The 21,289-nt window shown below is 41.1% G+C and overlaps 2 protein-coding genes across 4 annotated transcripts; one reads left to right on the top strand and one right to left on the bottom strand.

The window, feature by feature from the left end:
• Window positions 1-1,702: 1,702 nt before the first annotated feature.
• zgc:113223 (tetraspanin) lies at window positions 1,703-7,070 on the bottom strand. Its single transcript, XM_014149399.3, has 8 exons — window positions 6,914-7,070; window positions 6,527-6,584; window positions 6,159-6,283; window positions 5,863-5,937; window positions 5,595-5,690; window positions 5,198-5,326; window positions 4,535-4,696; window positions 1,703-2,040 (listed from the first exon to the last, which is right to left on the bottom strand). The coding sequence occupies exons 1-8, from the start codon at window positions 6,980-6,982 to the stop codon at window positions 1,885-1,887; spliced, it is 870 nt and encodes a 289-aa protein (XP_014004874.1). The 5' UTR covers window positions 6,983-7,070; the 3' UTR covers window positions 1,703-1,884.
• An 898-nt stretch (window positions 7,071-7,968) lies between these two features.
• Window positions 7,969-20,131, top strand: LOC106573932 (receptor expression-enhancing protein 6). 3 transcript variants are annotated; one of them, XM_014149396.3, is made up of 7 exons: window positions 7,979-8,450; window positions 10,684-10,777; window positions 11,325-11,463; window positions 11,844-12,012; window positions 17,316-17,395; window positions 18,725-18,768; window positions 19,230-20,131. In XM_014149396.3, exons 1-6 carry the CDS (start codon window positions 8,318-8,320, stop codon window positions 18,764-18,766), a joined length of 657 nt encoding a protein of 218 aa, XP_014004871.1. In that variant the 5' UTR covers window positions 7,979-8,317; the 3' UTR covers window positions 18,767-18,768; window positions 19,230-20,131. The 3 variants fall into 3 exon arrangements, with proteins under 3 accessions (XP_014004873.1, XP_014004872.1, XP_014004871.1); XM_014149397.3 differs by lacking the exon at window positions 18,725-18,768 and having other exon boundaries at window positions 7,978-8,450; XM_014149398.3 differs by lacking the exons at window positions 17,316-17,395; window positions 18,725-18,768 and having other exon boundaries at window positions 7,969-8,450.
• The last annotated feature ends 1,158 nt before the right edge of the window (window positions 20,132-21,289 follow it).

Below are 21,289 nucleotides of genomic sequence, written 5' to 3'. Positions count from 1 at the left end.
TCCATCAACAGCAGGTGCATTTCAAGAGCGGCAAATTTGAATCCAAATAAATGTCAAAATTCAAATTTTTCAAAAATACAACTATGTTACACCATTTGAAAGATAAACATCTCCTTAATCTAACCACGTTTTACGATTTCAAAAAGGTTTTACGGCGAAAGCATAAATTTAGAGTATGTTAGGACAGTACATTTACAAGAGTTGTGTGTAATGTTTTGTCAAGTCAAAGACAGGGTCACCAAAACCATAAAACCAGCTAAAATGATGCACTAACCTTTTACAATCTCCATCAGATGACACTCCTAGGACATTATGTTAGACAATGCATGCATTTTTAGTTCTATCAAGTTCATATTTATATCCAAAAACAGCGTTTTACTATGGCATTGATGTTGAGGAAATCGTTTCCCTCCAATAACCGGCAGTCAAGTCAACACCACAAATTAAATAATTAAAATTAGAAAACATTGGTAAAATATTATATTGTCATTTAAAGAATTATAGATTTACATCTCTTGAACGCAATCAACTTGCCAGATTTAAAAATAACCTTACTGGGAAATCACACTTTGCAATAATCTGAGCACTGCGCCCAGAAAAATACGCGTTGCGATACAGACTAGACGTCATGTTGGGGAGATCTAAAATCGAAAATACTATGTAAATAATCCATTACCTTTGATTCTCTTCATCAGATGTCACTTCCAGGTATCACAGGTCCATAACGAATGTAGTTTTGTTCAAAAAAGCTCATCATTTATGTCCAAAAATCTCCGTCTCGTTAGCACATGATGTAAGCCAGCCGGACTTCTCGTCATGAACGAGGGGAAAAAAATATATTTCCGTTCGTTCAAACATGTCAAACGTTGTATAGCATAAATCATTAGGGCCTTTTTTAACCAGAACATGAATAATATTCAAGGTGGACGAATGCATACTCTTTTATAACGTATTGGAACGAGGGTACCCAACATGAACTAGCGCGCCAGGTGTCTAATGGGCCATCATCGTTCCATGGCTCTTGTTCGGTCAGATCTCCCTCCAGAAGACTCAAAACACTTTGTAAAGGCTGGTGACATCTAGTGGAAGCAATAGGAAGTGCCAAAATATTCCTAAACCCCTGTGTTTTTCAATGGGATAGGTTTAAAGTCAATACAACACATCAGGTATCCACTTCCTGTCAGAAAATGTCTCAGGGTTTTGCCTGCCAAATGAGTTCTGTTATACTCACAGACACCATTCAAACAGTTTTGGAAACTTTAGAGTGTTTTCTATCCATATATAATAAGTATATGCATATTCTAGTTACTGGGTAGGATTAGTAACCAGATTAAATCGGGTACATTTTTTTTATCCAGACGTGCAAATGCTGCCCCCTAGACCCAACAGGTTAACACTTTGTTGGTTACTACATGATTCCATATGTGTTATTTCATAGTTTTGATGTCTTCACTATTATGCAAATTCTAGTGTATTCAAGGTTTAAAACGGCTTCTAAAGTTTGTCATTTTCATTCACATTTCCTGTTGCTACAGGATTATTTTCCTGATGTGAGAAACTGTTCAAATTAAGATTGAACATCCGTTTCAAAATAACGTTTCTTATATTGATCAAATAATCTGAGACATTTCCTGTGGTTGGAAATCATGTATTTAATAGTTAATGCCTTTGCTTTCCGGCTTGCAATGAAAACCCAGCGACGATCAGAATCACAGTTTTAATAACATACAAAAATCAAGGCCACATCTGTGCACAGTGGACCACACAGTGCTTTCTTGAACAACCTTTTGACATGAAAGTACATAGATTCACAGTGCGTACAGACTACTTCTGTTCAAAGCTGTTGCTCATGTACAACCCTAATGGACCAAGAGGAGGGCCCTTTCATTCCTTATTGAAGTCCCAGGAAGCAGGGTACCAAACATTGCTGTCTAGTCTTTCTCTAGTCAAGGAAGGGTGTTTTCCACCATCTTGTTTTGTCCTCTGTTGAACCGTCTTTATGCGAGACACCTGGCAAGATGCCAAAGTAATCATACACAGCTGCAAGAAAAACAAAAACAAAAAGTTGGTACATGATGAAAAAAGAATGGCCACAACAAACATGCCTACAATCACTCATATTTTCTCAAGTCCCTTTTGAAGCACTGTCTTTGTGTTGATTTAGAAATCACTGTCTTTCTGTTAATTTAGAAATCACTGTCTTTTTGTTTCTGTCTCTGTGACTTGTGTAGCTTTGTGTTTCGGCTTGTTTTCAACTAAACTGACACAGTACATCTTCAAATGTGATTAAACATGTTATTGGACTGGTAATCTGATTGTGGTTTTGTGGCCTCTTTGCGGCTGAGAATTCTCTACAAATATAAACTCAGCAAAAAAAGAAATGTCCTCTCACTGTCAACTGTGTTTATTTTCAGCAAACTTAACATGTGTAAATATTTGTATGAACATAACAAGATTCAACAACTGAGACATAAACTGAACAAGTTCCACAGACATGTGACTAACAGAAATTGAATAATGTGTCCCTGAACAAAGGGGGGGGGGGGGGTCAAAATAAAAAGTCAGTATCTGGTGTGGCCACCAGCTGGATTAAGTACTGCAGTGCATCTCCTCCTCCTGGACTGCACCAGATTTGCCAGTTCTTGCTGTGAGATGTTACCCCACTCTTCCACCAAGGCACCTGCAAGTTCCCGGACATTTCTGGGGGGAATGGCCCGAGCCCTCATCCTCCCATCCAACAGGTCCCAGACGCTCTTCACTGGCCATGGCAGAACACTGACATTCCTGTCTTGCAGGAAATCACACACAGAACGAGCAGTATGGCTGGTGGCATTGTCATGCTGGAGGGTCATGTCAGGAGGAGCCTGCAGGAAGGGTACCACATGAGGGAGGATGATGTCTTCCCTGTAACGCACAGCGTTGAGATTGCCTGCAATGACAACAAGCTCAGTCCGATGATGCTGTGACACACCGTCCCAGACCATGATGGACCCTCCACCTCCAAATCGATCCCGCTCCAAAGTACAGGCCTCGGTGTAATGCTCATTCCTTCGATGATAAACGCGAATCCGACCATCACCCCTGGTGAGACAAAACCGCGACTTGTCAGTGAAGAGCACCTTTTGCCAGTCCTGTCTGGTCCAGCGACGGTGGGTTTGTGCCCATAGGTGACGTTGTTGCCTTAATTGCCTACCGTCTGTAAGCTGTTACAGACACCTCACAAGTCCTCAACTGGCAGCTTCATTAAATAGTACCTGCAAAACACCAGTCTCAATGTCAACAGTGAAGAGGCGACTCCAGGATGCTGGCATTCTAGTGGGGGGAGGACTTGTGAGGCGTCTGTTTATTAAACTAGACACTCTAATGTACTTGTCCTCTTGCTCAGTTGTGCACCGGGGCCTCCCACTCCTCTTTCTATTCTGGTAAGAGCCAGTTTGCGCTGTTCTGTGAAGGGAGTAGTACACAGCACTGTACGAGATCTTAAGTTTCTTGGCAATTTCTTGCATAGAATAGACTGATGAGTTTCAGAAGGAAGTTCTTTGTTTCTGGCCATTTTGAGCCTGTAATCGAACCCATAAATGCTGATGCTCCAGATTTTTTTATTTTTATTTTTTTAATCTTTATTTTAACAGGGAAAACAGACTGAGACCTGGATCTCTTTTACGGCTGTGCCCTGTGTAAACATGTTGACATGTACAGTTTTAGGCATACAGACAAGAACATTTCAAACATACAAAACAAAGACACAATTCAACAGAAACAATCACAGACAACATCATATTGATCCTCCATAACATTTTTAAAATGGGCAAGGGACACCAGAGTGTCTAACTTAAGTTGGATCTGCAGTTTGTTCCATAAATAAGGCGCAAAGGAACTAAAGGCAGTCCTACCCAACTCTGTGGAGACCGCAGGAGTCTCTAATGTAATCCACATCTGTGATCTGGTTTTAAAATTTGTATATCTAGTGGAAATTAATGATGATATATATGGAGGTAGATACTCAACTAGTCTAAAGAAGGCCAGTTTTATTGCTTCTTTAATCAGAACAGTTTTCAGCTGTGCTAACATAATTGCAAAAGGGTATTCCAATGAACAATTAGCCTTTTAAAATGCTAAACTTGGATTAGCTAACACAACGTGCCATTGAAACACAGGAATGATGGTTGCTGATAATGGGCCTCTGTACGCCTATTTAGATATTCCATAAAAAAATCTGCCGTTTCCAGCTACAATGTCTACACTGTATTTCTGATCAATTTGATGTTATTTTTATGGACAAAACAATTTGCTTCTCTTTCAAAAACAAGAAAATGTCGAAGTGACCCCAAACTTTTGAACGCTAGTGTATATACATTGTATATTTGTTCATGCCATCTTCTTACTGGTTCTTCATACATTTGATTCCTAATGATTTGAAATAGATTTTTATTGCCAGGTAGATTTCCAGAGCAAGTAATGTACAAATGTACTTCAATTGTAACTGCTGAACTGCACTACATTGGAAAGGGGTTTGTACTGAGCCATGTCTTACCTCTAGGCAGAGCAGAGCCACAGTAATCCCCCCCACTAGGAAGAGGTTCTGCTTCCCCCACCACACAACCTTATCCAGGCAGCCGTTGGTGTACACACTCCTCCCTGCTGAACTCGGCTCCATACTCTGGACCTCATAGCCACACATGGTGTTGAAAACTGTCTGGGGGAATACAGTGGATATAACATTAGTAAGCATGAGTTTTGGGACAGACACTGAAGTCCAGGAATGGCCAACGCTCCTCCTGGAGAGCTACTGGGTGTGCAGGCTTTTGTTGCGGCACTGCTCTAAAACACCTGAATCTTCTGACACCAGGCAAACTGGTTGACTATAGTGAATAAACTTGATTTAAAAATGTTTTCCTGTGGTTTAGATTGAGTTGCTTCACTGCAGTTGCGTCATTCTATTCTAGGATAGTAGGTTGTGTTTCATTGCTCTTGCATGGATTCTGCTAACACAGGAAGTATTTCAGTCGAGTCAGCAGCCTGCTGTCCATTGTTCTGTCGGTATGCAGTGCATAGTGTTGTGGTCTACTTCTTCTCATTTCATAATCATAGCAAAGGTTGTTCCCAGAGGTCATTTATATACTGTAGTGCTTTAATAAAACTGAGTAAAGGAAATATATTATGAATGTGTTGTTTTGAGGTTATTTGTTTGTCTGACCTCATTGTGCAGTCGTAGGCAGCAGGAGAAAGGCACCCCACAGGCTTCCAGACTGGGGTTTTCCGCAGAGCACTGGAAGTAGACGTTATCGGACCAGTCCTCATAGGTGTGAACACCACAGCACTGGAACTGCAATAAGAACCGACAAGTGCATTAGTATCAATAAACCCCTGTACAGCAAAGTGAACAGTGCTGTACTTAAATAGATAATATATTAATAATATTTTCATTTATCAGATTATTTTATCCAAAGACACCAATACACAAATACTCGGTATATGTGATCTATAAAGAAATAAAACCCTAAATTCTAGTAATTCTATTTTAGGACCGGCACCATGCTTCATCCAACTGGACCATCGGAACCACGTTGACTGTGATTATCACTGTAATTCACCTTTTTCTGAACAAAGTCAATAACATTTTCCAAGTCCAAATCCTCCCGATAGCTAACAATTGCATTTCTCATTAACTTCTCCGTCCTCTCCAAAACCTGAAAGAACATCAGAAAGCATCTCATAAGTCAATAGTATCTAATACAACATCATTTGATCATGATGTAAACTTGTATTCTAAATGTTGGCATGCTGAGATTTGCATCCTTCTTGGCTATAAAGGGGATGGAATTCTCAGCATAAAACTGACTTCCTGGGTTCTCACATTACCTTGTCAGTGAACAGGAATCCAAGCACTGCAGCTGTAATCTGTAGGAGAAGGATTACCACCAATATCCCTGAAAACTGGCAACAGAAGGGACATTTCAACCTTGTAGTAGGCCAGGACAGTTGCATTAATTACTCTCTGTAATCATTATAATGATAAACAATGTTTAGATAATTACATGTCTACTATTCACCACCTCTATCTATGGCTTTCCAATGTACTTAAATCAATATGTTATGTGTGGCTAGCTCATCACAGTGATATTGTAAACTATTGTCTCAAGCAAGGAGCGACTCACTGTCTTCAGTAGGCAGGTTCCATTGCGCAATGCACCGAAGCACCCAAAGAAGGTGATCATAAACATTAGGGAGCCAATGACGATCAGCAAGAGAGCTGGGTCAGTCATCAAAGTGTCCACAACATCTGTGGAAACACACACACACACACACACACACACACACACACACACACACACACACACACACACACACACACACACACACACACACACACACACACACACACACACACACACACACCACACACACACACACACACACACACACACACATCAGTGGCATGTATCGCATTAAATAGGCTATATGTGTCAGTTGAGTCTAGACAAGCACTTGCCATTGAAAATGTGTTTATGACATTTAGACTGACCTTTCTCTTTGGAAACTTTGGCGTAGATTCCTACTGCTATAAGAACAGCACTTGCTACCTGGAGAAAGGAATGTTGAACTAATTGTAATATAGCATGCAGTCGGATTTACAAACTTGTCATTTGTATTTCATAGTAGCCTTTCACTTTGAATATTCTGTGTAGGCAGGCTGTCATTAACTACAAGGAACAATCAATCACTGAACTTTAAAGTAAACACAGCAGGCTTTTTGTGATATTGTGACTGTTAACATCCACTTCTATCGGCAGTCTTATTTTTCTGATGAGAAAATAGATTAGCAGAGCATCCTTTGACAATATTAAAAGGAAAATATATACGGGCTACACAAGGCATGTCTCTGCTAATGATAGAGTTTTTGTTAACTTACCCAAAAAATGTAACAGCAGACGAATAAAGTGTATTTAATGGTTATGTATTTTTTAATTCCTTTCACCATTCTCCTTGTGTATTATGTGAGTTGAGAAGTCGGGTGTGGTGGTTTGAAATCGCCAGACTACAGCAAAGAGTTGTCTTCCCCTTTCCCCTCTCCTGTTTATACTCTCAAGATGTGTCTCAGCTTGTCTAGGGACTGGTTGCAACACTACAAGACGCATTCTTTACACCTGAGAGAGAACTTTGTCTACCTGATGTCGACCCCAAATACGTTCCTCATTATTTATAATGGTCAAGTTCACTTAAAACTGGAATCCTTTAATTGAAACAATAAAAAAGTGGTCACCACGCCTGTGTTTTGGTAAAAAGCTGTAACTACTCTCGAATTCAAAGAGAGACCTATGTATGCAGGACTCACCATCCATGATATCAAAAGTATAGTTTTAGCCATGTTTTAAGGCTATAAGGTGTTTTGTTTAAATGTATTTTGTTTACCAACATTGGAGTATAACAAGCTTATATGTAGGGTTCTGATGGAGTATAACAGTTGAACTAAGCTCATTAGGCATTTATAATACACTTCAAGAATCAATGCATTCATTTATAATACAAAAATGGATGTATCAACTAAGGAACAGGTGTCAACTCATGCCATGGAGGGCCAGTGTCTGTGGGTTTTCGCTCCACCCTTGAACTCCCCTCACCTGGTTGTCTAGGTCTTAATTGAAAGGAAAAACCAAAAACCGCAGACCTCGGTGGATTGAGTTTGACTCCCCTGAACTAAGGATTCTAGCTTTAAAGTTGAAGTTGCCCCATGGCACATATGCAGGATCAGCTTACCTTTCCAAAGGGCTAAACTTCAACATTAGTGTAAAAACGCAAAACTGACCTGAGGTCATTGTCTAGGCCAGGGCAACTTCATTCCAGTCCTGGCGGACCAGCCAGCGGAGGGCTCACAATGAATGCATACACTGACACCTGCTGGGTAACATAATACATTCCACACAGCAACAAATATTATTCCCGTTGGAAATAGAGACAAATTATAGGCACATACCCATGTAATTACAGGTTGTTGACCTGCTGAAATGAATACAGTGTAGTGGATACACCTGTTGGAATTTGGCACTGTACAACTTCAGATAATTATAACCTGCAGCCCATTCCTTCTGGGTTCCTTCTAGCCAGACGTGATCATTGACGATTCCCTCTCCACCGCAAAATGACGCACCCAGGGACTCTCCAGCAAAGCGGATTGAGGAGCCGAAACATGTCCCGTCAGCGGATTTGAACTGCACGGGACTCAGATCTCCACAGGGATTTTTTTTTAATGATATTATTTACATGTTTATTATTATAATTGACCCTTAAGAAACTCCGAAACGTGTAATCCTTCACCATGGGAATCTCAGAACTACTTGACAAACTTCGAGATCGCGCAGATACATTTCTAAATGAGAAAAACATAGTGACAGATTTCCTAGGGAAACTGGAGGAGAAAACGGGGATCAAGAAAAAATGTTTTGCCGTAGGTATGTCATTTCTGTGTAGCCTATTATGATGACACATGTTATGTGCATGAAAAGATGATAGCTGGATACCTAAATCGAAATATGTCTAATTATGTCTATGATGGCAACCTGTGAAGGCTATAATGCATTGTAAACCAATGTTCGTTGAATGCACAACACGTGTCGGTTAATCCTGGCTGTGAACACGAACTACAGCCAGCCAAATGGTAGACCTATACGTAAATTAGGCTGTCGCACACAGTTTGGTATTGACCAATTTACACACTCTCATCAGGGGAAACTCTATCAATGTAACTTGAAATAAATCGAACTACTTAATAATATGTTTTTATGTTTAGGTATGGCAATATTTTAATGGTGCATTATTATAATATAAAATGCTACTGCTATTACTATGTAAACAAAGACAACGCAACTTCATTCAAAGATTTCACTGTCAGAAATCCAACCACAGTGCCAATATCATGCCATGTCATTTATGGGCTCCCGAGTGGCGCAGCGTTCTAAGGCACTGCATCTCAGTGCTAGAGGCGTCACTACAGACCCTGGTTCAATTCCAGGCTGTATCATAACCGGCCGTGATTGGGAGTCCCATAGAGCGTTGCACAATTGGCCAAGCCTCATCTGGGTTAGGGTTTGGCCAGGGTAGCCCGTCATTGCAAATAAGAATGTATTCTTAACCGACTTGCCTAGTTAAATAAAAAATGTCTTTGTTGTTATGTCTATTGCGTCATTGTCAGCCCCCAGAGGACTTAGGCAAGGCATGGGACAGGTGTATTCATGCCAGTGGGTGGTACTGATCACTGGAGTCTGGAGGAGAGGAGGAGCTATAGGACGATGGGCTCATTGTAATGGCTTGAATGGAAGTCATGGAACGGAGTATAATGTGGTTTTCACATCTTTGATATGTTTGATTCCGTTCCATTATTACCATTCCAGCCATTGAGCCCGTTCTCCTATAGCTCCTCCCACCAGCCTCCACCGATACTGATACTGGTATTAGCCCTGGACAGCGCCACCATACTCAGAGCATTTCCTATTATTCTGTACATCAATCCATTGAGTATGATATGTTACGTTTGGTTTTTAGAAATTGTAACAAATGTATTAAAAATAAAAAACCTAAAGTATTTTCAGGTCACTCCAGAGATCTTCAATCAGGTTCAAGCCCGGACTCTGGCTGGGCCACTCAAGGACATTCAGAGACTTGTCCCGAAGCCACTCTTGCTTTGTCTTGGCTGTGTGCTTAGGGTCATTGTCCCGTTGGGAGGTGAACCTTCACCCCAGTCTGAGGTCATGAGCACTCTGGAGCAGGTTTTCATCAAGGATCTCTCTGTACTTTGCTTTGTTCATCTTTCCCTCAATCCTGACTAGTCTCCCTATCCCCCACTAAAAAACATCTCCACAGCATGATGCTGCCACCACCATGCTTCACCGTAGGGATAGTATGGGCCATGTGATGAGCGGTGACTGGTTTCCTCCAGACATGACGCTTGGGATTCAGGCCAAAGAGTTCAGTCTTGGTTTCATCAGACCAGAGGATCTTGTTTCTCATGGTCTGAGAGTCCTTTAGGTGCCTTTTGGCAAACTCCAAGCGTGCTTTCATGAGCCTTTTACTGAGGAGTGGCTTCTGTCTGGCCACTCTACCATAAAGGCCTGATTGGTGGAGTGCTGCAGAGATGGTTATCCTTCTGGAAGGTTCTCCTATCTCCACAGAGGAACTATGGAGCTCTGTCAGAGTGACCATCGGGTTCTTGGTCACCTCCCTGACCAAGGCCCTTCTACAACGATTGCTCAGTTTGGCCAAACGAACAACACTAGGAGGTGTCATGGTGGTTCCAAACTTCTCCATCATTCTTAAATGGAAGGACACTTTTGTTTTTGGGGACCTTCAATGCTGCAGAAATGGTTTTGGTACCCTTCCCCAGATCTGTGCCTCGACACAATCCTGTCTCAAAGCTTTACAGACAATTGCTTTAACCTCATGGCTTGGTATCTCTCTCTCTCTCTGTCTCTCTCGCTCTTCCTTAATTATGAAGACAGTTATGCATTTTGCGTGGCATTCTACAGTTCTGTAAATCATTTACCATAAGTCAATAACAGCGTTTGAGACTCTTTTCATAATTTCCGTAAGACTACTTATATTCTCATGAAGTAGCAGTGCAATTCTTGATTAAGATATTTGTGCAGTATAAAGTTTGACCTCTTGGTGTGTCTTTTCTGTTATCGACAGGTGCAGTGTCTCTGACAGGACTGTATTTGGTATACGGCTATGGCGCCTCCCTCCTCTGTAACATGATTGGTTTTGTGTATCCTGCATATTACTCGTAAGTACAGTAGCAAACTAGGTTTAAAGTTACATGTATTTAGCATTAACTTAAAACTGTATATCTTTATGTACTGTATATCTACTTCTAATGTACACTACAGCAACTACCTAGAATGATTATAAAGGAACATGTTCAATTGCATTCATGAGCTTTTTCTCTTAATGCCCTGAGTTTAAGACAAGGGTTTAGCAATCTTGGAATTAAGAACATTTCCAATAAATGTATTTTCAAGAGTCTAATTTCTTCTTAACTTGTTGCTTAAGGAGAAACATGAGAAATGGCGTAAGAAAATGTACAATAACCTTTTGGAGGAATAACAACTTTACTTAACTTTGTACTTAAGTCTATAGTTAAGGAAAACATACCAGTTAAGAAGAAATTTCTTCTTAAGAAGGTTTTGTGAATCTGGGCCCAGGACAGTATAAGGGCCTGATAGTATTATTTATTAGCCAGACCGTGTATGCATTGCCATTTTATGTTATGTAGTACCTTGCCTCAAGTAGGCTTATGTAATGCTGGTTACTTTTTCCACTCTTCTATGTAGAATCAAAGCCCTCGAGGGTAAAAACAAAGATGATGACACAAAATGGCTGACCTATTGGGTGGTCTACGGAATCTTCAGTGTGGGGGAATTCTTCTCCGACATCTTCCTTTATTGGTTTCCTTTCTACTATGCTTTCAAGGTAAGGAGAGCATTAGATGTGTATCACACAGAAAGACACTATCTGTGTGCCGTATGTTCTAAGCAAAAACTGATTCAACTCACTCATTGTGACCAACCACTGACCTTAGAATTACACTCTAATTCAAAATCACAATAGGCTACGGAATATGGTATATAACACATTAATAAACAAATAACAAGCCATTATAAGCTAGCTATACATACAATTCATACATTCATGTCAATAAATTCTGGGTATGCTGTGAAATACCTGTCGTCAAACATGTATTTATGGTTTATTATGCTGGAGGAGTCATGCTTTGCTTATGTCGTTCCTTTAGTATGTGCTGCCCTTCAACGTGTCACACTGTTCCTGTTTTTTCCCTCCCTCTTTCCCAGTGCTTGTTCTTGTTGTGGTGCATGGCCCCCGTTACATGGAACGGCTCTCAGATCCTGTACAACCGGGTGGTGCGACCCTTCTTCCTCAAGCACGAGGCCACTGTGGACAGCATGGTCAATGACCTCAGCGGGAAAGCCATGAACGCAGCCGAGTCCGTCACCAGAGAAGGTACAGAGAAACTGCAAGCTCCGAGCCCCATTGCATTTAATGTGTCTCAAAGTGATAGTTCACTCTGTTGAAGTATTAGCTTATTTTCAACTTCCCTAGGGCAAGGGTGTCAAACTAATTTAGTACTTTGTTGAAGCACCTTATGCAGTGATTACAGCTTTGAGTCTTCTTGGGTATGACGCTACAAGCTTGGCACACCTGTATTTGGGGAGTGTCTCCCATTCTTCTGAGAGTCTTTAGGTGCCTTTTGGCAAACTCCAAGCGGGCTGTCATGTGCCTTTTAGTGAGGAGTGGCTTCCGTCTGGTCATAAAGGCCTGATTGGTGGAGTTCTGCAGAGATGGTTGTCCTTCTGGAAGGTTCTCCCATCTCCACAGATAAACTCTGGAGCTCTGTCAGAGTGACTATCGGGTTCTTGGTCACCTCGCTGACCAAGGCCCTTCTCTCTCGATTGCTCAGTTTGGCTGGGCGGCCAGCTCTAGGAAGAGTCTTGGTGGTTCCAAACTTCTTCCATTTAAGAATGATGGAGGCCATTGAATCGTACTACACCGGGTCCAACACCCGTCGGATGCGGCAGGGTTGCAAACTATTGCAGACTACGAAGGGAAGCACATCGCGAGCTGCCAAGTGACACGAGCCTACCAGACGAGCTAAATTACTTCTATGCTCGCTTCGAGACAAGCAACACTGAAGCATGCATGAGACCATCAGCTGTTCGGGATGACTGTGTTATCACGCTCTCCGTAGCCGATGTGAGTAAAACCTTTAAACAGGTCAACATTCACAAGGCCGCAGGGCCAGACGGATTACCAGGACGTGTACTCCGAGCATGCGCTGACCAACTGGCAAGTGTCTTTACTGACATATTCAACCTGTCCCTGACTGAGTCTGTAATACCAACATGTTTCAAGCAGACCACCATAGTCCCTGAGCCCAAGAACACTAAGGTAGCCTGCCTAAATCACTACTGACCCGTAGCACTCACATCTGCCACGCTGATCCTCAACACGGGGGCCCTTCAGCGGTGCGTGCTCAGTCCCCTCCTGTACTCCCTGTTCACTCATGACTGCATGGCCAGGCATGGCTCCAACACCATCATTAAGTTTGCCGACGACACAACAGTGGTAGGCCTGATCACCGACAACGATGAGATAGCCTATAGGGAAGAGGTCAGAGACCTGGCCGTGTGGTGCCAGGATAACAACGTCTCCCTCAACATGATCAAGACAAAAGAGATGATTGTGGACTACAGGAAAAGGAGGACCGAGCACGCCCCCATTCTCGTCGACGGGGCTGTAGTAGAGCAGGTTGAGAGCTTCAAGTTCTTTGGTGTCCACATCACCAACAAACTATCATGGTCCAAACACACCAAGACAGTCGTGAAGAGGGCACGACAAAGCCTATTCCCCCTCAGGCGACAGAAAATATTTGGCATAGGTCCTCAGATCCTCAAAAAGTTCTACAGCTACACCATCAAGAGCATCCTGACTGGTTGCATCACTGCCTGGTATGGCAACTGCTTGGCCTCTGACCGCAAGTCACTACAGAGTGTAGTGCGTACAGCCCAGTACATCACTGGGGCTAAGCTTCCTGCCATCCAGGACCTCTGTACCAGGCGGTGTCAGAGGAAGGTCCTAAAAATTGTCAAAGACTCCAGCCACCAAAGTCATAGACTGTTCTCGCTGCTACCGCACAGCAAGCGGTACCGGAGCGCCAAGTCTAGGTCCAAAAGGCTTCTTAACAGCTTCTACCCCCAAGCCATAAGACTCCTGAACAGGTAATCAAATGGCAACCCAGACTATTTGCATTGCCCCCCCATTACGCTGATACTGCTCGCTGGTTATTATCTATGCATAGTCACTTTAACTCCACCTACATCTACATATTACCTCAATTACCTCGACTAACCGGTGCCCCCGCACATTGACTCTGTACCAGTAGCCCCTGTATATAGTCTCGCTACTGTTATTTTACTGCTGATCTTAAATTATTTTTATTTTTTACTCAAAACTTTTTTTTCTTAAAACTGCATTGTTGGTTAAGGGCTTGTAAGTAAGCATTTCACTGTAAGGTCTACTACACCTGTTGTATTCAGCGCATGTGTCACGGTTGTCGTTGGTAATGGAGGACCAAAACGCAGCAGGTATGTGTAAGCTCATCTTGACGTTTATTAACTTCCAAAATGAACACCAAAATAACAAAACAAGAGAACGAACGAACAACAAACAGTCTGGCAAGGCACAAGGCTAAACACAGAACAATCTCCCACAAATACACAGACAAATACACCCAACTAATATAGGACTTCCAATCAAAGGCAACACCACACAGCTGCCTTCAATTGGAAGTCCACCCCAATTAACTCAACATAGAAATAGATCAACCAGACTACACATAGAAATACATCAACATAGACCATAACTCAAAACCCGGAAATAATAAATCAAACGCCCTCCTAACTAACACACCACCCTGAACCACATAAAACAAATACCCTCTGCCACGTCCTGACCAAACTAAAATGACAATTAACCCTTATACTGGCCAGGACGTGACAGCATGTGACAAATTAAATGAAATGTGATTTGATTTGACTGTGTCCTTGGGGACCTTCAATGCTGTAGCAATGTTTTGATACCCTTCCTCAGATCTGTTACGCGACACAATTCCTTCGACCTCATGGCTTGGTTTTTGTGCTGACATGCACTGTCAACTGTAGGGCCTTATATAGACAGGTGTATGCCTTTCCAAATCATGTCCAATCAATTGAATTTACCACAGGGGACTCCAATCAAGTTGTAGAAACATCTCAAGGATGACCTATGGAAACAGGATGTACCTGAACTCAATTTCGAGTCTCATAGCAAAGGGTCTGAATACTTGTGAAAATAACGTATTTCTGTTTTTCATTTATTATAAATTCGCAAAAACTTCTAAAAGCATGTTTTCACTTTGTCATTATGGGGTATTGTGTGTAGATTGCTGAGGAATTAAAAATAATGTAATCCATTTTATAGAATAAGGCTGTAACGTAACAAAATGTGGAAAAAGTCAAGGGGTCTGAATACCTTCCGAAGGCACTGTACATTGAGTTCCTACCCCCACCAAAAATACATTTTCAAATTCAGTGGCGGCCGGTTTAAGACGGGGGAGGATGATTCTCTTTTTTAATGAGCATGGCCTAATTTCTATTACAGCATGTTGGATGACTGTCATTTATATTCTATTCACCCAGTTCAATGAAACATCAATAGGTTTAGGCTACTACATGATACCCAAATGTTCCCCGTACCCATCATGAGGGTGCTACAACCTAGTCTAGGAATTAAAGTTTACAAAGTAGGTGCACAGGTCGAGAGAATATTGAGTAATCAAGATGTCAGACAGTGACACATTCAATACCGCCTTGCACACTCTTCCTGCATCTAGCTGAACTAGGGTATAATCATTAGTCCAACAGTTGCAAATGAGAGTTTCTATTGGACAAATTCAGGTATGTTTATCCCCATTTCGTTCCGTTTCGTCCCGCTTAAGAAACGTTTTTCAACAGAATCGGCGGAATGAATACACCCTTGATCACACGCAAAAAGTTGACTTTCATAGGAGCCACATAAAAACAGCATGATCACTTTGCTCGTTGTATATACAATTCCTTCTCCAACTGTCTACGTGCTCTCCTCCTCTCACATTTTCCCTTTGCTTGTGGACTTCAGTGCACAACACATCAGCTGTCCATGACCAGGCGAAAAAAACTCTAACCCCTACATAGTTGTCACTTCATTGTCAACTAGAACTACTAGAACTAACGCGTTAGTAAACCCGCTACAATCATGCAATACAGTGTACAGTCAGAAAACAGTTTAGCAGTTACACCGGCAGGCCCCAATGACAATAAATGAATAAAACCAAACGCTTAGCTTGACTTGGAAGAGTTCCAGTGTTGGATAGCCATAGCCAGCTAGCTAACATAGCATCCCTCTCTGTTTGAGCCAGGTGTTTGAATAGACTAAACTAGCTAGCTGCATTTGCTAGCTAGTGAAAGTGAAAAAACATCAAACCAAATATACTGTAGCTAGCGCTCTCTCTCTGCTGCTTCTCCTTAATTTAGGATGACATTAATTTGTTCAAAACTGTTCAACTGTTGTCTTTCTATCTCTTTGAGGCAACTACTCACCATATTTTATGCACTGCAGTGCTAGTTAGCTGTAGTTTATGCTTTCAGTACTATATTAATTCTCTGATGCATTGATTGGTTGGAAAATATGCCAGTTCATGCTGCAAGAGCTCTGATAGGTTGAAGGAAGTCCTCCGGAAGTTTTTTACTGTGTAAGTCTATGGAAGTGTGTGAAAACCATGAACCTCCTAGGTTTTTGTATTGAAGTCAATGTTCCCAGAGGAGGACAGAAGCTAGCTGTCCTCCGGCTACACCGTGGTGCTACCCTACAGAGTGCTGCTAAGGCTTCTGTAGACCTTCATGGCAAAACAGTGTGTTTTAATAAATGATTTGGTGACATGAATATATTTAGTATAGTTTTATCTAAAAAGGATAACTTTTTGAATGTTTCACTATTTTTCTTTTCTTCTGAAATTCACTGAGGAGGATGGTCCTCACCCTTCCTCCTCTGAGGAGCCTCCATTGTTTCAATTATGCATGTTTGGAGAATGTAGCAATGCTAATGAAAACGTATTGTATCGGTTAGCGGTGCATTTAAAAGGATGCCCAACATATTGCACCAGATTCAGCTACATAGCTATTTTCTCTATGCAGTCCCTAAATTACTTGGTATTTCACAGTATAAATCCTATTAGAGACCTGCGTGTAAACAATGAGGATAGAATCAATGTGCTGTAGACTACTGAATGAGGTCACACCAGTGGTGGATTTCATAAACTGCCAAATGGTCTAGCAGGTATTAACATTGTCGGCTGAGGTCATAGACAGCTTACGACAGGTAGATGAAAGGATGGCAGGAACCAGGTCAGCTGATATAAATAGATCTAGAGGTAACCTGTTGAAAGAGGTAACCTGTTGAAAGAATGCATACTTGCTGTAAGAGTAATGCAAAGTATACGGAACAATCTAATTAGCCTAAATATTGAGATCCGTTTAATTTTCAGTAAAAACAGAGCTATTCTGTTGTGTGTGCATGCGTGTGCATGTCTGTGTGTGTTTCAGCCTTAATTATTTGTATACAATTTTTCCAATTACTTTTGCAATATCATGTGCATAGATTGCTTGTTTCTGAAGGAACCTTCATGTCTCTTTGTTTGCATGTCTCTTTCTCTCTTTCCTGTCTGGCCTCAGTCCTTCAAACACTGGTGAAAAACAAGACTATACAACAAGCATCAGAGACCAAAGGCTTACCCAGCACATCAGATTCACCTGTATGTAAAACAAACTGTTTATTTTTAAAAACTCCTTATTACTTTATTTCCTTGGTCCCTAGTTACTCCCTAACAACCCTCCAGCTCAGCTAACATAGTCCCACTATTAGTTAACTTGCACGTTAGCTGTGCCTGCGAGTTGTTTGCCTTAGATCATGAAAATGGCTTACCAAGAAAAACTTCCAAAAGGAAAAATTTGTGGCAGAAAGGAGTTGGAGCACTCAACAAGAGATTAATTTATTATTAGCTCACTTTACTCCATTGTTCAGAATGAGCATACAGATGACTGATCTCATCTTGAACAATGGTTCCTTTTCTCGGCTCATGACACTCCCATTGCTAATGTGAATTGATAAACTTATGTACATATTATGTAAATTGAAAAATCGTCCCAATATCTCCACTCCAAGTCTCTTCAATGAGAATAGGCCCTTAGTCCTTTAGGAAGTTTTTCTTGGCAAGCCCCCTTTTCATGATTTTTGTCATTTTGTTGTAACCTTATGCAAACCACTCCTTCATTCTAGCCGCTTGTCAGTCCCTTAATGAACATAGCCATAGAAAATCAACAATTGTATATCTAATTTTTTTGCTATTATTTGTAAAAAACAGAAGATGAAAACACTCGGTGGGATTGAAAGTCAAAACACTATTGAAAGTGCTTGTCATTGTATGGTGCAAGTGTCAAGCCTCTCAGTCACACGGTGGACCACTATTTTCTCCCCTTCAGCTGGTAAATGTTGTTGGTGTGTCCTGAGCGAGTCCTCTGTAGAGTCATGCTGAAGTTAATGGGGGTGCTAACAAACCAATCCCTCACCTCTGTGGACAATGGGTACTGATAACGCTGCCATGAGTAGCAAAGTTATTTTTCTCTTTCTGCAAGCCTTGAATGTGGGTCTATTGTACATTCAGTTTGTGAGTGCCTTGTTGAAGGAAATGTATTAAAAGTGCAGCCTCAACACAAGTGCAGCCTCAGCTTTCAAATATGGTTCGTCAAAGACTTTATCACAGCAACCACATGGTGAGGTCTGGATTTGAAGGCTGTTTTCTGAAGAAAGAATACAAGGATATAAATCAGCAAATCCCACTTGTGAGAAGAACACATGCCGGGACTAAAGCTTCTCCCAGGCTTCCCTCCTCAGGGTCAGCCATTACCTGAGCTGTGAAAAGAGGTAGTCGACTATCGGCCAATTAGCCTATATTTCCAGGATGCTAAACATATGCTTCCCACTGCTTTGTTTCCCTTTCATACTGTAACATGGTTGTGAAGCTCTTTTGAAAGTAATTCCTCCTCATTGTCTTGTCTGGTCCTATTCCATGTCTGTTCATAAGATGATTCATGAGTTGACCTACACTGAACCCAAAGTAGACTAATGGTAAGTGACACGCAGTGATACTGTGTGTACACAGGATTACTCACTGTATTCACCTGGTCAACCACAAGGGCAGTGGCTGGATCTGGTGGCATAGATAGATTACTAATTGCATTAAGCAAAATACCTAACTTCTTAAAAGCATCGTTCAAATCCAAAAGTTTGTCAGATGTTTTCAGACTTCCAAAGTTGTCTTATGTCGATATGAGTTTATGTCCCATGACATCATTGTGTAGACCCAGCTATGCCTCAATCGCAAATGAATAACAGAGATATAGACATGGTGTACTTTTGACATAAGACTTCCTTTGGGATTTGAAAGTATTTTTCAAAATTAGATTTTGTGAACTATGAGCAACTTTGAGGGAACAATGAGCAACTTTGAGTGAACTATGAGCAACTTTGAGAGAACAATGAGCAACTTTGAGTGAACTATGAGCAAGTGTCTTTCATTATATTTACAGATTCACAGGTAGAGGCATCGTCCCAGTGATGGTACTGAAAACAGCAAACCAAACCATGCCAGATTCACCGGAAGGACTTTGGTTTCCATGTTGACTTGCAAACTGCTGAACCACTTATACTTGATGTCCTATGGTGGGAAAACGATTAAACAAATCTGACAGAGATGGGATACCATTACACAGACAGATAACGGGACAGGAAAAAAACATAGCCAAGTTAAAATACTGCCGCTTCATATCGACCAAAACCATTGCAGCTGAAAAATCACTTCACAGCCGCGTGGCCGTGTGTCTGGTCAGTTGAATGCTATGCAATGTCTGATATTTTGACCTTCTCATCACCTGATTAGAGTAACTGAAATTGTCTGATATGTCTTTGCTTTACAATCAATGTCCTTGTCTTCCGATAAGGGAGTGTGTGGGCTCAATGCTTCAACAATAGCCCACAGTGTTCTAGTCTTAGACTTCTTTGTTTTTGTTTTCACATACTTCATTGTGCTGAATGAAATATTTATTCATCGTTGTCTTTTGTTTCTTTTTTTTATTTGAACATGTTTTTTTCTCTTTTTGTCTTGTAAAATTGTATTATAGTCAGATCTAGGCTGTATTAAAATGAAATTGCCGCATACCTCTACTGTAAGTTAGATTTTAATGCAGTGGGTCTTGGAATCCTAGTGAGATCATCTCCCAATGGTAAATACTGCTACTACGTATTTAACCAATCATTTAAATGGAATGAGAAACGGAGTAAGTGCTACTTATTGTAATTGTGAGTTAGAAATGCAATAAGATATTTCAATAACATTCCATTATTATTATTATTATAAATGTTCATATGTTGTACTCTCAAAAGCACATAAAGTTGTACCAATTGTGTATTAATAAAAGTGTTCTCTTATTCAGTGTGTTTTTTACTGTACATGTTGCTTGTCAAGATGATCACAGATTCTTTGGCATGGAGCAACGGAGACAAAGCATTTTAGAGGAGAGTGCCCTCTATTGGTCGTCATCATCGTTGTCTCAACAGCAATGAAAAACGGCTTCTAAATTGCATGTTGGCAACAAAAACATACAATTTGATGTATTATTCAACAGATATATATATATAAAAAAAACATAAGATTAAAAACATAGTGAGGTTAACAAAGAATATAACAAATACGTGCGTAATGATGTGTCTGTCTCACACAAATTACGTCTCAACTTCAGGTCCACGCACGCGCACAATAATGATTTTTTTTGCATATTGATTTTGTTTAAGTTATGTTGTATGCACAGTTCTAAACGTTTGTAAGACAGCTTGGTGAAATTGCACCGTAGAAAGTCTTCAGCTAGCTACCAACAGAGAAGTGGAAAGTTTAGGAGACCCCGTAAAACCATGACTGTCTTACTTTGGAAATGTGACATGTGTAGACAGATACCAGTAGCAAGATAGGACTCTTAGCTATAATAGCTAATTGGACATATAAATTAGCTGGCTATCTAAGACATACTTCTCCACGGTGCCATTATTCCAGATAGTCCGTATTTTGGTTTTGCAGAATGAATATCAGCATTGGTGATAAAATAAGAAGCGAGTGGTGCTTCATAGTCGACCAGATCCGCCCACTGTGGATCACATTCTTGCGGACATCAGAATCTTTCCAAATGATCCAGTCTTCAGCGTCTTGGAGGATGCCAACCAAGGTATGCACCTAGCTACTGTACATCAGTCAAATAGACGACACTATTACTAAGTGAATTCAAGCAGACACCCTTCACTTTATTTTACATGTAATGTTATGAGGGAGAGCATCTAATTTTGAGCTTTCAACAAATTGTCTACTCGATTTGGTGGCCTGTGTTTTAGGAAACCTATTGAACTAAACTGGATTTCCCCCTTCCACAGATGCCAAGAGGGGGTCATCAGACAATGAAGTGGAGACAAAGTACCTTCAGAGCTGCAGGTACTTGGAGATGAATGAGTGGCTTCAAGAGGTCAGCGGTGAACTCATGCAGCAGAGGGAGGAACTGCGGACAGCTGGAGAGCAGTTGGGGATCAGTGTGTATTTCTAGAGCCC

This window comes from Salmo salar, chromosome 16 (assembly GCF_965601325.2).
Source record: "Salmo salar chromosome 16, fSalSal1, whole genome shotgun sequence".
In the NCBI taxonomy this organism is placed as follows: domain Eukaryota; kingdom Metazoa; phylum Chordata; class Actinopteri; order Salmoniformes; family Salmonidae; genus Salmo; species Salmo salar.
This window is presented reverse-complemented; position numbering and strand designations above follow the sequence as displayed.

What these genes read in the sequence shown, in the direction of transcription:
- zgc:113223 (XM_014149399.3), bottom strand. Translation starts at nt 6,982, where the DNA reads ATGGTGAAAGGAATTAAAAAATACATAACCATTAAATACACTTTATTC. An exon ending in GAACCTGCCTACTGAAGACA is followed by an intron (nt 5,938 to 6,158) that starts GTGAGTCGCTCC and finishes TTCTGTTGCCAG; the next exon opens with TTTTCAGGGATATTGGTGGT. An exon ending in GCCTACGACTGCACAATGAG is followed by an intron (nt 4,697 to 5,197) that starts GTCAGACAAACA and finishes GTATTCCCCCAG; the next exon opens with ACAGTTTTCAACACCATGTG.
- LOC106573932 (XM_014149396.3), top strand. Translation starts at nt 8,318, where the DNA reads ATGGGAATCTCAGAACTACTTGACAAACTTCGAGATCGCGCAGATACA. An exon ending in GTGTATCCTGCATATTACTC is followed by an intron (nt 10,778 to 11,324) that starts GTAAGTACAGTA and finishes TCTTCTATGTAG; the next exon opens with AATCAAAGCCCTCGAGGGTA. An exon ending in CCAGCACATCAGATTCACCT is followed by an intron (nt 17,396 to 18,724) that starts GTATGTAAAACA and finishes TCTGTTCATAAG; the next exon opens with ATGATTCATGAGTTGACCTA.